This window comes from Toxotes jaculatrix, chromosome 12, assembly GCF_017976425.1.
Source record: "Toxotes jaculatrix isolate fToxJac2 chromosome 12, fToxJac2.pri, whole genome shotgun sequence".
Taxonomy (NCBI): Eukaryota; Metazoa; Chordata; class Actinopteri; family Toxotidae; genus Toxotes; species Toxotes jaculatrix.
The window spans coordinates 2501535-2516184 of record NC_054405.1 but is presented as its reverse complement, the minus strand read 5'-3'; the positions used below and the strand labels follow the sequence as shown (position 1 = coordinate 2516184).

At 40.3% G+C, this 14650-nt stretch overlaps 1 protein-coding gene across 2 annotated transcripts; it reads left to right on the top strand.

Moving 5' to 3' along the window:
• Positions 1 to 1706: 1706 nt before the first annotated feature.
• LOC121191026 (mitochondrial fission factor) lies at positions 1707 to 13551 on the top strand. 2 transcript variants are annotated; one of them, XR_005895061.1, is made up of 8 exons: positions 1707 to 1861; positions 2829 to 3015; positions 3672 to 3796; positions 4289 to 4395; positions 6569 to 6772; positions 7282 to 7365; positions 12319 to 12881; positions 12996 to 13551. XR_005895061.1 is itself a non-coding variant. In XM_041052078.1 (8 exons), exons 1-8 carry the CDS (start codon positions 2372 to 2374, stop codon positions 12615 to 12617), a joined length of 918 nt encoding a protein of 305 aa, XP_040908012.1. In that variant the 5' UTR covers positions 1944 to 2371; the 3' UTR covers positions 12618 to 12757. The 2 variants fall into 2 exon arrangements, 1 of the variants encoding a protein (XP_040908012.1); XM_041052078.1 differs by lacking the exons at positions 1707 to 1861; positions 12996 to 13551 and adding an exon at positions 1944 to 2380 and having other exon boundaries at positions 12319 to 12388; positions 12486 to 12757.
• The last annotated feature ends 1099 nt before the right edge of the window (positions 13552 to 14650 follow it).

Here is a 14650-nt window from a genome sequence, read left to right as displayed (position 1 = left end):
ATAGATGTATTTATCAATACACAGGATATGCTATTACTTTTGCAAGCATACATGTAGAGGACCAAGGTTCATCATGATATACTTTGATATTATATGATATATAATGATATACTATCATGTAACATAGAAAACATCAGGCTATGCCATCATAAATCTACACCGGCATTAGACAAGTAGTAACATTCATGAGCTTTAGTGTCAGGGTGAAGGAGTACAGGCAAATTGTTTATTATCATGTGTCCAAGCTTCCTTTACCATTAGACTTTGTTTTCTCCTCAGCACTTTGAAGCAGCTCCTCCTTATCCTATCCTTCTGTTGACATGATCATGAGAGTTCATTGGCTCTGTCCTCCCCAGACACTTCACCTCCTCCAGTGTCTCTACCAGTTTCTTTAGAACACACTTAAGAGTCTAAAGTGTGCTCCCATTGTGCTATATGAGTATTCATTCACACTGCAACACTTCAATGTTAATATATTCAGTGCATTGAATCTGATAAACCAAAGCCTCCCTGAATGAGCAGATATTCACTTTGTGCATTTGTGATGTTGGTAGTTGTGTTGGTAATCATGCTGCATGCGCATATATCACAAATCCTGGCAGCAGACATAGGAAATATGCCTCTCTGGCCTTCTGAAGCTCTGGATGTTTCTGAATACACTGAATACCAATAAGGAAAACCAGATCAGTGGAACACCAGCTCCTAATTAAAGGTCTCTGAAATCATTCTTCGACATCAAGACTCAACATTAAAGACAGAAATCAAGTCATTTGAAGGCTCATTGACACAACTGACATTATCCATGACGAAAATATGTTAATTTGCATGACATGCGTCTGTGCGTTACAGTGGTAGAGCCCAGTCGAAACGTGAACTCCCCAGAGAACAGGCTGCAGCTGCTCCTTACCCACCATCATCTTCAGAAGTATTTAGACAGAGACCCAACAATGTGGTCTTCTATGAGCTCTGCCAATTGGAAATGGCTTATCATGGCAAGACAGCAGTGAGAGTGAGACAGCACCACCCTGTTCACGTCTTATCAGCACCTGAGCCTCATATGTTATCAACAGGACTATCAACACACAGGGCATCTTTCTGTTAGTAGCCCCTCCATCTTTCACTGACCTCCTCCATATTACCACACCCGCCCGCACCCTCAGATCCTCTTCCTCCAGCTATCTCGCTACCCCCCCCCCCCCTCGCCCGCCTTGTTACCATGGGGAGCAGAGCATTCAGCTGTTCTGCTCCCCAGCTCTGGAACTCACTCCCACCTGAACTCCATAACACTGACTCACACCCACATTTCAAATCCAAACTCAAAACCCATCTATAGACTATAGCCTACTCCCTGTGACCACAACTGCATTGTCTTAAATTGTATTGTCTTTTATTCCTGTTATTTAATACTGTGTCTGTTTTTATGATGTAAGGTGACCTTTAGTGTCAAGAACGGCGTCTATAAATAAAATGCATTATTATTATTGTTATTATTATTATTATTATTATTATTATTATATATAATTTTGTAATTGTTAAATTTCCTCACAGCCTATAAAAGAGTGTTTTATTTTCTTGACGCCATCCCGCAGTAAAGTCAGTAAGGACCCAGCGGCAATGAGCGGGCAGGGACACAGCAGGGAGTGACACTAATGCGCATGTGCAGTCGGCGGCACACCACAGAAGCAAACCCCGGAAGTTAGAAAACTTTTTTCCCTCCTCTCACGACGCTTTTATTCTGAAGGACGCTTTTATTCTGAAGGTTTCTGACCATAGGAGCTGGAAGTACAGAACTTGCTAGCAGAGCAGATCCTTGCTGTTGGTTTGACAGCGTCACCAAGTCACTTTATACACCCCAACCAAGGTTTGTCAGTTGTTGTTGAGCTGTCTTACTTAGTACTTACTTTTAAACATAAACCTATTGCCCCTTGCCATAGTCCTGTGTCCTGTAGTGAGTTGTGAAATTTGACCTCCGGTTAGCTATCGTCTGCAACCTGTTGCTAGCTAACTAACCTTAGTTTGCTAGGGGGCTATATTTGGTAACATCATGTGCTTTGTTGCGTGTAAAAAAAATACTGTTGCGCGGATTAGAAACGCTTCCCGGGACTGTGTGTTCACAGTGACACAGGCGCTGTTTGTTAATGTTCTCGTGAGCCTGTAAAGGTCCGGTGATAGCTCGTGTTTCTCGAGTAAAAACAGTTGAAGAGAAGTTGATCTATAATATTTACCAAAAGAAGATGTCACGCCCCCGCGTGTAAAGCAGTTGGATACTGAAACGGAACTGTTTCATAATGCGAACAAAAGCTGAAACCTGCCAGCTGGTTTGAGAAGAAATATATGCAAATACAGCAAAGTATCATTTTTTCCGGACTGTATGGAACATGTATGATATAATATAATCCATTCATATATAAATGAAAAACTAACCTTCCATATGCAAATGAGCGCTTTGAAGATGTCTAACCTTTTCTGAGGAGGCTTGTTTATTTACGTATGTAAAGTCATCTGATGACAATAAGGAAAGATTTTAAATTCCTTGGCCCAAACCAGGGTTAGATAAGTTTCTGTAAGGAGCGTGTACTGCACAAGGAGCCGTCTGTAGGTTTATGAACAGTTTCTACATAATTACGTAATTACGACTTGTCCTTCTCCTTCCCTGGTTTACATCAGTCACTTAGATGTGTGTTAAGATGTGTTTACAACTAGCCTAGCCTGTAAGTGAAAGATGCTCAGGATTTTTAAGTAAGTAAGTAAGCTAGCATAAACTAGAAATGTTATTTTTTTACAGCTGTTTTCTTCATATGATGATGACTTTCACTTTGTACCCAAAGGAGATGTCCCACATACCTAGCCGTGATCCGGCCTTCATCGAGGTCATCAACAAAAACATGCGCGTCCCGGAGCGCCTGAGTGTCGGCCCGAGACGGCAGGAGGAGGAAGGGGAGGACGCCGTGAGGTGGCCAGAAGAGCCCCCACCTGTTTACACCATGCAGGTCCCTGACAGGCTGACATACACAGGTAGGTTCTCAAATGCTCTGTTGTGAGAAGACTGAGCAATGGATGCTGAGTGTAGGAAGTTTCTAAGATCTGTCTTAGTTTGGAAAAATTGTAAATTGTACGTATGCCACACCAGTACAGCGTCTTTTTGCTTTCATAGTGATTTGCAAAGCGCTTTACAATTTTTCCTCTCATTCACTCTGTCATTCATATACACACACCAGTGGCGAAGGAGCTGCTCCATGCAGTTCACTAAAAGGTGATGATACTGTGACAGAATTCTCTTCACAGTGTGTTTCTGCTGCCCCCAAGTGGGCAAAAAAAAAAATCAGTTGCTGCAGATTTAAGATTTAAGGTATAGAAACCATGTTTGTACCATAATGAAAACGCAGCTTACTGATAAAGATTTCAAGTTGTTGTTAAAGTATGTTCATTCATGCCTGCTTGACCAAACAAAGCCTGTACTTTACATTTTATTTTGTCCACATTCTGTTTTAATGAATGCTTTGACTTACAACTGAACATTTATCCCACTTTCCTGAGATATATATTGTGCATCACCATTCAGCCAAAAAAATGCAGAGAGAAGATTTTTGGTCAGTGTTACCCAGCCCCTGTGTGCATGAAAGACTCATCTTCTTTCATAAAGTTAATGTGTTTTAATGTGTCACCCACAGAAGCCCCTGACATGAGCCCAAGACCTCTGTTCAGCCCGTCTAGACCAATAATCTGCAGCCCCGTGGGTCTAGAACCATGCTGGGAGAGTCCATCTGGAGAGGCCTTTTACAGAGAAGCGCTACAGGTAGCTAGGCATTCTTCTGTCATGATTCCAGGCGAAGAGGTTTCCACAATGAATGAGGAAAATGTGGCTTCTTTAATTTGTCAAAATGTATTGAAATAGTATAAAGTGAAAATGGAAACTGGCTGTATTTATATGGCGGCCTCCGGATTCATGGTGGTAGCGGCCAATAACCCTGTGGTGAGGATGGAATCGTTAGTTTGCCTCTGGCGCACACTGCTGTATGAGTGTGTCGATTATCATGTGGTCGTGGTATGAATCTCTGTTGGGCTACTCACTCAGGCTGCTCCGACGCACGCACGCACACACACACACACCAAAAAAAGAAGGAAGAAGGAAGCAGCATGTTCTGTCACTTATACAGTTACATACATGTATAAATTACACATTTCATGTTAAAATTATTAAAATAATTATTTTATGTACATGTGTCACTTCTTTCAGTACCTTACTGCAGCTTTAAATAAAGTCGCCTGCCTCTCTTTGTTATGACAGAGTCCCATAAGGAGATCTTACAGCGACCAAAGCTTTGGCAGGACGCCGCCTGGCACACCAACCCGGCTGAAACAGGCGCTGGCTCTGCCCAGACACCCATCGAGCTCGTAAGTACTGCAAAATGACCCATGCAGTTTGTAGCAGTAGTAGATCAGAGTATCAGGGATATTTCATGTATTTGTATGTATGGAATATTTGGCTGGGTTGGTCAGCAGTACAGCAGACTGCGTTCTTTACCTTTTCTATCATGTTAATGAAGCCCAGCTTTAATAGTGTAAATAGGACAAAGAGAAAAGATGACAGACATGGGGAGGTTCTGGGACAGGAACATGACACAAGACCTAAATAGCCGGAGTTGAGCCGATAATGTTGCTAATGTTGCTGTTCTGGATTTGAGTATCATCACATTGTCTGTTGTGGTCTACGTTTTACACAGCATGTTTATTCCACAGTTAATGGAATGAGATTTTCAGGAAACAATAGTAAACAGAAGTCCTGCCCCCTTTGCTTACTGTTGCTGTGCCTGTCAAGCTTTTGCACCAGGCATGTCAGTCTATAGCACTTTAACCATGTCAGAGAAAAATATTCCAAAGGAAATAACTGGAGATGTCAGAGAGAAGTGAACTGAATGGACTACAAAAAATCCATTTCCCAGTTCCTCCAGGACATGGTGGGGGGATTGCTGCTGCCGTCGTTTGTCTGTTGCTTACTGCTAAAAAGTTAAACCAACTTCTTGTAACTGAGTCTTTGAGCTGTTTGATGGTGGGGGATGAAGGTCGGTCGGTCGGGTTTAGGGTAAGGTTGGTAGAGATAGTAGTAAGTAAATATAATGTCCTCTGAAGTGATCACAGAGCTAGTTTCTCACCACGTGGTGCTATCATTGCCATTTTTGAGTGTGTGAAGCATTCCATTTTGAGGAAGCTATTCACCAAGTCTTGTAGCCTTTATAGTTTTTATGACTCTGCACAACTGACAGCTGTGGTAGGAGACATTATGTTTTCAGGTTGTCCATCTTTTTGACATCTCAGGAAATTAAGAACATTCATCCAAGATGAACTGATTTAATGATCACAGGTCAAGGGCCCTATGGCCTCACATCCTGTTCTTGTGAACGCAGTATGTAAGGAACACTTTGAGGGGATGTCATTACATCTGGCACAGACGTCCACGTGGACTCCAGGATGAACTGATTAGAATCGGATGGTCACAGGTCACTGCAACCTCACAAAACACACTTTTTGACAAACTTCAAACATATTTAACACTGACGGTGAGAGTTAGCAGGAGCTTAGCAATGTGTTGAAAGTCATTAAGCACAAACCCCATACACCTGTGTGAGGCACACAGTCTGGTGAAAGCTGGAAGTCTCAACACTTTTATCCAAGCCGGGGGATCAAACTCACAACCTGTTGCACCCTTAGCATGAGGATATACAGCAGAGATGGGCCGGTGTGGCTGCAGGTTTGTGTTCCAACCAAGCAGCAGCAGCACACCAGACTTGACTCATTTAATCAACTGATCTCAGTCTTCAGACAGCTGATTGGTCAAACTGTGTGCTCTTGATTGGTTGGAACAAAAACCTGCAGCCACACCGGCCCTTTGTGGAACAGTTTGCCCACCCCTGATATAGAGTGTGTTCCCACACTCCAAGCGCAAAGGAAGATATTGCGAGTTTAAGTTGATTAGTTTTTCACTAAAATGTCGTGTGACGGTTGAAAGCTCGTGCAGCTGCCCTGCAGCTGCTGAAGCTGGCAGCTGGATGCAGCTTTCTTCCAGCTGCAGCATCAATAACTGGCCACTCAGTGGTGCTTTTGACCATGGACCATGACCATGACAAAACAGATTTTTTTTTTTTTTTTGAGAAATTGTATCAAATTTCTTAAAAAAGAAAAACTGAGATATCACATTGTGGTAAATTCAGTTGATTGGGCATGATTTGAAAAGCTTGTCTATAAGGTCTCACAGCTGACAATGACCAGTCAACCACGAGGTGGATTCCGGTTACAGTGAAACAGAGGAAAGCAGAATGTCCTCACTTTGGTTGAAAAATAAAAAAAATGCAGCTACAGCTCATGGGCAACAAAACAGTTCTTTGTCTTGTGTTGTATGCCGTTAGCATATCCCTCCCAAATAGTAATTGTTGCCGCTTCTCTCTATCCCTCCCTCCTTTGGTGCTTTCCTCGCCTTCGTTTCCTTTCTGTCCCTCCACCCGTCCGATCCCTGCTGTCTGTTGGTGTTCTCCTCCACCTTCCCCCGTGGCCTTCCCTTTCCTCTTCTCAGCCGTAGTGGAGGTTCAGGCCGTCCTGTCCGCCAGTGCAGCTCCGCTCCTCTTTCCGCCCAGACCGCAGACCCGCAGACCCAGGCCGAGCCTTTCCCTGCCGCCCCCTTCGCCTGCCTGTCTCCACAGTCCGTGCTGCAGGCAGCCAGGCAGCTGGGCCTGCAGGCCTCACAGCGCCTCCTGAAGGCGGTCAGCCAGAAATACAGGTCTGAGTCATATTTCAAAGCATCCAAACAAGCCCCCCTCAAATATGCAGCGGTTCACCTCTAAATGTGAAAAGGCATTGATCTATGTACAGGAACTGTGTCTTAATTGGAAAGTAACTGGGCCCATTGCTTGGGTAAAGAAGTCAGTGATAGTGTGCTGTTGAGAAACCGTAATGTAGATGTTGTTTAGCCTAAAGTTTAGTTTTGCTTTGTAAATTACACCTTTTAAACAATTTAAAAGACACTATTTAAGTTGAAGTGCTTGTATCGACATCTTAATGATTTTTAATTTTCATTATTATTATTGATGACCATCATCAAAGGTGCATGTAGAAAAGACAGGGCTTGCAGTAGACGGCTCGGACACACGTGTGCGTTTGAGCCGCAGCAGTTTCAGCGAGGTAGCCATCATACACAGGTGAGGCAGGCGATGTGGCCCCAGTTGTCTTTGGTGCTTTGCTGTGGCTAACATAACTCACCTCTGGCCACCTACTCCACCTGGAGTAAAGGTTTAACAGCCAAGAGAAGCCGCCACCAGTGAGAGTCGTTCCTGAGGTCCCTCCTTCAGCACGTGTGGAGCACAGCCAGAAAAGGTGACTGAGAGGGAAACTGTGTGTGTGTGTGTGTGTGTGTGTGTGTGTGTATGTGTGTGTGCTAACTGCTGCGCTTCATCTTGTCCTGTTGGTTGTGCAGTCTTTGTGACACCAGTAACTGAAACTTTGACCTGTGCATCTTGTAACATCTTGATTTGCAGTGATTAAAGGTTCAGAATGGATTTTGAAGTTGTGTTCACTCCCGCATGTTTTAGTCAAACCAGCCTGGGTATTTGTATTTCAGTGGCTCCTGCAGCGTTATTTTGAACAGTGCTGTTCAGAGTGTGTGTGTGTGTGTGTCCATGAAATGAATACTGACACGTCTCACCTGTTCCACATTCATTTGCTTGTGCATGTAAAGGCTCATTCATATGGTCACTATCTGGGCCTTCATGTAGAGTTAGAAAATAAGAATAAAAAACCACGAGGTTAAGACCCTGTAGCGTTTCCCAGCATGCACCAGTTCCTGCATGGTTCCTGGTTCTTGAATTTCTTGTGTTGTTCTGTGTCTAACCTTTTTCACTCTTGACATGACTGTTACACCTGAATGTCATGAACTCGTGACTCTGAAAGAAATCATCACCTTGTTTTCCAAAAGAAACCTGAACTGTACATTTAAATTTTTTCAATTTTTATTTTTTCAATTTATTTCGGTTACATACATTTTATAAAATAAACAAAAATCATCTCACACAAATGTCACAGTCAATAACTGAAAAAGGAATAGGCTGAAGCACAAAGCTTAGTATTGCCTATCCTATACCATCCAAAGAATAACCCAGAATATCAACAGCAAAACAAAGAAAAAAAAAGAAAAAAAAAATACAAGAACTACATTACACCTACCACATTACACCTAAATTCTAATCCTTTACTGTTTTGCATTTTATTAACTCTCATTATAGGAATTAATTACTTTGCATTTTAAAGTTTTCTTAAACCTCAACAGGGAACTACATCATTTCAATTCATCTTTAAGTCCATTCCACAATTTGACACCCAAAACTGAAACACATCTGTATTTTATATTTGTTCTCACTTTACACGTTTCAAACATAAACAGTCCTCTTAAATGATAATTTCCTTTATTTTATTTAAATAAAGTCTAAATGGAAATAGGAACACTATTTTTCACCACCTGAAAAAGCACTTCCAGTGTCTGTAAATACACTATATCCATAAATTTCAAAATAGAGGATCCTATAAACAATTGATTAGTTGGTTGTTGGTATCCAACTTTGTTTATTATTCTAATGGCTCTTTTCTGGAGTTTAATAATTGGGTCTATATTTGTTTTATACCAATTTCCCCATACTAAAGCACAATATGACATGTAAGGCAGAACAAGTGAAGAATACAGTACATGCAGACATTTCTTATTTAACAAATCTCTTACTTTATAAAGAACAGCAACTGATTTAGATCATTTACGTTTGATATAATCTATGTGTGGCTTCCAACACAGTTTATGATCTATAATCACTCCCAGAAACTTAGTTTCATTTACCCTTTCAATTTCAACACCATTTAAATTCAGTTTTATGTCACAGTTGGCCTTAATTCCACCAAACACCATAAATTTGGTTTTATTTTCATTTAGTGATAGCTTATTAAAATCAAACCATTTTTTCAACATGATCAATTCCCTTTCTATAGTTTTTAATAACTGAGTCATGTTCTCCCCAGAACAAATTAGTATCATCAGCAAACATAACAAATTTTAATATATTTGAAACTCGACAGATATCATTTATATAAAGTATAAATAACTTAGGTCCCAATACTGAACCTTGTGGAACACCACAGGTTACTCTTTTCATCTGTGATTCAATATTATTAATTTTTACATCTTGAAATCTGTTGCTTAAATAACTTTTTAACTAACATTGTGCAACACCTCTTATACCATATTGTTCACATTTCTGCAGAAGTAGGGAGTGATCGATAGTATCAAATGCTTTACTTAAATCAATAAACACACCCACAGCATGCTCTTTCTTATCTATTGCTGTAGATATATATGTTCTACAAATTCCATCAATGCTAGATATGTAGATCGATTACTCCTAAAACCATACTGATGGTCATTTAGTAGCTGATATTTGTCAATAAAGACATCAAGTCTTTCAACAAAGAGTTTTTCCAGTATTTTAGAAAACTGAGGTAGCAATGAAACAGGTCTGTAATTTGATACAGTGTGCTTATCACCATTTTTATAAATTGGAATCACTTTAGCTATTTTCATTTTATCGGGAAAAGTACCTGTTAAAAAGGATTTGTTACATATGTAGGTAAATGGTTCAATGACACAATTAATTACTTCTTTTATGAGTGACATATCAATCGTATTACAATCAGTAGATGTTTTATTCTTAAACTTTTGAACTATTTCTAACACGTCACTTGAACAAACCCCTCCAAGAAACATAGAGTTATAATTATTAAAGTCACTATCAAATTTAATATCTCCATCTCTTGGAGGGTCAATTTCTTTTGCCAGATTCCAGCCTATATTAACAAAAAAATCATTAAACTCATCAACAATCTCTTTATTCTCAATAACTAAAGTGTCATTTTTAACTATGTTGGAAAATCCTTATTGTAACTATTTTTAATCAACTCGTTAAGAACACTCCAGGTAGCCTTTATGTTTTTTTAATGTCTTTGCAGCAACTGACCAAACTATTCTTTTTTTTGGCATCTTATAATAGATGTCAATCTATTTTTATATTTCTTATACTTGTCCTCCTTTTCCCTTGTTCGATGTTTCATAAATTCCCTGTATAGCCTATTTTACTTTTTACAAGCTTTTTCCAAACTCTTTGTTAGCCATGGTTTCCCCTTTTTCATGGAATTTTGTCCTATTTCTTTAAGGGGACAGTGTCGATCATAGAATGTCAAAAATGTATCTAAAAATGCATTATATGAGTCATTTGTGTCCTCTACATAAACTTCCTGCCGATGAGGATTTATAAGTTCTTCTTTAAAAGCTTTAACTGCTTCTGGCGATTTTAATCTAACTAAATTACAAATCTGCCTTTTTGTTCTTGTCTTTAGTTTATTCATTTCTAATACTGCAAAAACTGGTAAATGATCACTTACATCCATCACAAAGAGTCCACTTCCCATTAGTTATATTTACAAAAATATTATCAATTAATGTTGCACTGTCCGTGGTTATTCTGCTAGGCTTTAAAATTAATGGATAGAAACTCAAACTGAACATAGTATTAACAAATTCTGCAGTTTTCATATGATCACTTGATTTCAACAAGTCACCACAAACCAAAATCACCTTGTCATTATGTTTTTTGTATAACTCAGAAATCTTCTCATTAAATTGATTGATACAGGATCCAGGAGTTCTATAAATACAACTAATTCATATTTTCTTAAATCTTTCCACCTTAATTTCAATGGTTAGACATTCCATCAAATTGTCAATAACAGCTGTCATATTACCAATAACCTTACATTTAAAATCAGATATCACAAACAGGGTAACACCCCCCCCTCTTTTTGTTGGCCCTGTTTTGTACAAACATTTCATAGCCCTCTAATCCATTCTGCAATTCTTTATCATCACTCAGCCAAGTCTCTGACACTGCTACTACACTAAATTTTTGCTGAAGCTGCTTAAGATAATCGTTTATTTTCAAGAATTTTTATTCTTACTTTTATTTAAAGACTCCTACTATTAAAGTGGATCAGTGAAAAAACCCTTAAATTCAAAACTAAACTTATCTTCAGAATAATACTCACAGTTCATATTTATATTCTGGTAGAAGTGGGTCTCTGGATCAATGTCATTTTCTAACTCGTATGATTTGTGTTCTTGAAAATCAAAAGCAGACAATTCTGTGTATTCACACATTCTCTTATAATAAAATTATCTCCTACTCGTCATGCAATTTCAGCATTTCTCCTTGTGAGATGTTCATTTACATGTACTCCTGTACCCTTCAGTTTTTTTTTTTTTTTTGCAAGCTTTAGCACTTCAATTTTATGTTTTCGACTCACAAAGCGAATGACAATGTTTGGTCTTTTGCTTTGGTTTTTTTGATATGGTGTAACAACCAGCTAGATTTTTACTTGCTAAAGGGATGTCTTTGTTGTTAAAAAAAAAAAAAACTGGATAACTTGCTGTTCAAGTGAGTGCAGTTCACCTCTTGGTGCATCCTCCCCCTCTTTGTCACCTGCTATGATCCGTGCACAAGTACGATGGGTCGCCTCAAGGCCGGATTTCACCAAATCATCCATCCTTGTGTATTGTTCCAAATCTTCCACTCTTCTTTCCAGCTCTTCAATCTTCTTGTCTTTTTCTTTGATCACAGCGTTCAGTTGTCGCACTTCCTCAATTAAATCCAGTAGGCCCATCTGTTGTTTTACCACCTTGCTTCGTTCCTCTGACATAAAGCTCAGAGACTTTTCCACTTCCTCCATATCTTCTGCCAGTTTCTTAGTTGCCGTTTCTTTAAATAATTGTAGAAAAATGAGGGAAAGAAGAAGAAGAAAAAAAAAATTGTCTTGCTGAGATTCCAGGTAATCCAGTAATGCTGGTTGCCAAGCACATGTCACGAAAAGTGCTCAATACTGCAAAATAGCAGAAAATGCTACTTCAGGTTTAAACTTCACTTTCTTGTAAAGTTAAAAAACTTCACAGAGAGCTTAGATGTCAAACTCTTTTCATGATATTTGAGGGATTGTTCAAGCTGACCAGCACAGTGTGTCTAACCAGCAGCCATCTTGATTCCCATGGTAGAGAATAGTGTTTGTGAGAATAGTGTACGTTGTCTTCTGAATCGATGTTGTCTGTCTGTATCCAGTCCTGTCCAGTCCAGTTCAGTCCAGTGGTACTGAAAGTGATACCAAACGTTTGGATAGGTTTAGTAAGGTTCTTTATTTGTCTGCATGTTTCTGCCTGTGTGTCACTCTCTTCCTGTTTGTGTTCAGGGCGATGGAGAACTGGAGCCCAGAGGAGGAGGGAGGAGCTGCAGTTGAGTTCATTATCCTCAGGAGACAGGTAGGCAGTGGACAAGCCTCATACTTTGTTTCTTTTTCTGTTACTTTTCCAGCCTCTGTCTCTCCAGCCTCTGTCCGTCTCTGTCTCGTCTGTGCAGGTGATGAAAATGAGCCGCCGGCTGGCATCACTCGAGAGGCACAGCGCCGAGCGGAGGAATACCGAAGTCATCCTGTTCTCCCTGCTGTTCTCTGCCTGCCTGCTCAACGCCTGGCTGTGGATCCGCAGATAACACACACCCACCGACGTGCACCGATGAGCCCAAACACTATGACCACCCCCTGCCTGATATGCCAAAACAGTTGCTGTGCACTGAGGCGTGGACTCTACAGGACGTTGGGGAGGTGGAGCTGCTGTGGGTCAGACTTTGTCCCGTTATGAGATCAATCCGTTATTGACTTCATCAGTGAGTGGCCATAATGTTTTGACCCATCTGTGCACGCACATTTTACATTTGTTTGACTAAACTTGTGAGCATCCACAGTCATCCCTCACCCACTGTCCCTCACCCAAACGTAGGCAGTGAGCCTTCCATCACCATCACCGGAGTGTTTTCTTTTACAGCAGATTATGATCCATTACAACACTTCCTCACAGAGTCCGCGACGTGCAGGAACGCTCGTTGATTGGAGAACGGTGGATGTGCAGGTGTCTCATACTATCAGCCCTGCTCTCCCCCTCCTCAGGTCAGGCCTAATGTGGGACTGTGCCCTGGATCCTGATCCCAGAAAGGCTGAAAAGAGCTCAGTCAGTAAAAAATATTCTTACTTCAAATGTCAAAACGTGGGTTCTCTCAAGAGCAGCCAAACAAGTGTATACACACACATACAAATACACGTGTAGTACTTGGAAACCCTAGTACTAGGCCTCATACTGTGTACAGTTGCTGTACTGTCAGTGTGTACATGTATAATAAGTAAAACGTAGTGTGTGTTGATGGATTAACGCTGTGTGTATAGTTTTGGATGAAGGAGTGAGTACACAGTTTGTAAGGCTGATCCCACTGTTTGGACTATTACAGAGGAATGTAGAGACATTCATCTGGATGGATGATGCCTGCAGTGTGTGTGTGTGTGTGTGTGTTCTAGTGGCACATTTGACTGATGGACATCCTGCAGTTCTCGTGTGACTCAGGTTTGGACTCAGACACTTAAGATGCTGTTTGTCAGTTTGTCTCCACAGTTAAATGTTGCTCACCATGCCTGTCACTGGCAGTTGCTCTGTTTATTTAATATGCCATTATCGTTGTATGTTTATTTAATAAAAGTAGGTTTTCTATTTAAATTCAGTGCTTCATGCTGTGTCTTTTTTTTTTTTTTTTTTTTTTGGACCCTTGATTCAAAATTAGAAATCTGCTTTCAGTGCAGTTGGGACCCAAAGTCTCAGAACAGCCAGCTCTCCTGAGCACAAAGTTCTTCCCTTTGTTTTCCAAACGTCTCCCTCGACTTGAGCGCGGCGTGTTGACTGATGTGGACGGAGCAGTGAGCGGGCTCAGGAGGACAAAACGACGAAACACCGGGAACAAGCTTCAAGTCTGTGCATCCGTTTATTTAACAAAAGAATTAAGTTAATACTAACTTAACTCATTTATATTATGTAACAAACATTTGGTTATTTTCGAGGTTTGAAAACTAAATGATTTCACACCATAATACAAGAAACTATGAGATGAATGTTGTAAAAAAAAAAAAAAAAAAAAAAAAGATGATTAATCAGAAAATTGCTTTTATGTGAACTGTGATTGTACAGCAATGACAAAATGAAGCAGCATATATATATATATATATATAAACAGAGTGGAAACACAAAGAGGAATCACTGCGACGCTGACATTTGTACTATTCGTTTAACAGTCCGTAAACATTACAAACTGCTGGACGTGATCTGTCCACTCGGAGACACTTCACAACAGTTTGAACTCAGCTTTTCTTTGCCAGGCATTTGTCACATTATGGGAAAACTGTACATTCAGGAAGTGCAGTGAGTGACAGCTGATGATCAGCTCTCCATGCTAACGGACAAAAAAAAATAAAAATGCAGATAAGACTGAAGTACCAGTACAGATACATTACATGACAAGTGCCTGGTAAAGACAAACATGACTCCCACACTGCAGATCCCCCCCCCCCCCTCTCTGTCCACAAATAACAGTCATCTCTGTCACGGCAGGTGTCGAGGCACTTGTAACCACGTGAGTTGGAGGAGTGAAGAAAATGGCTTCGAAGTTTTGTTTTCCTTACACAAAAATCAGTTACTCCAGTTTGT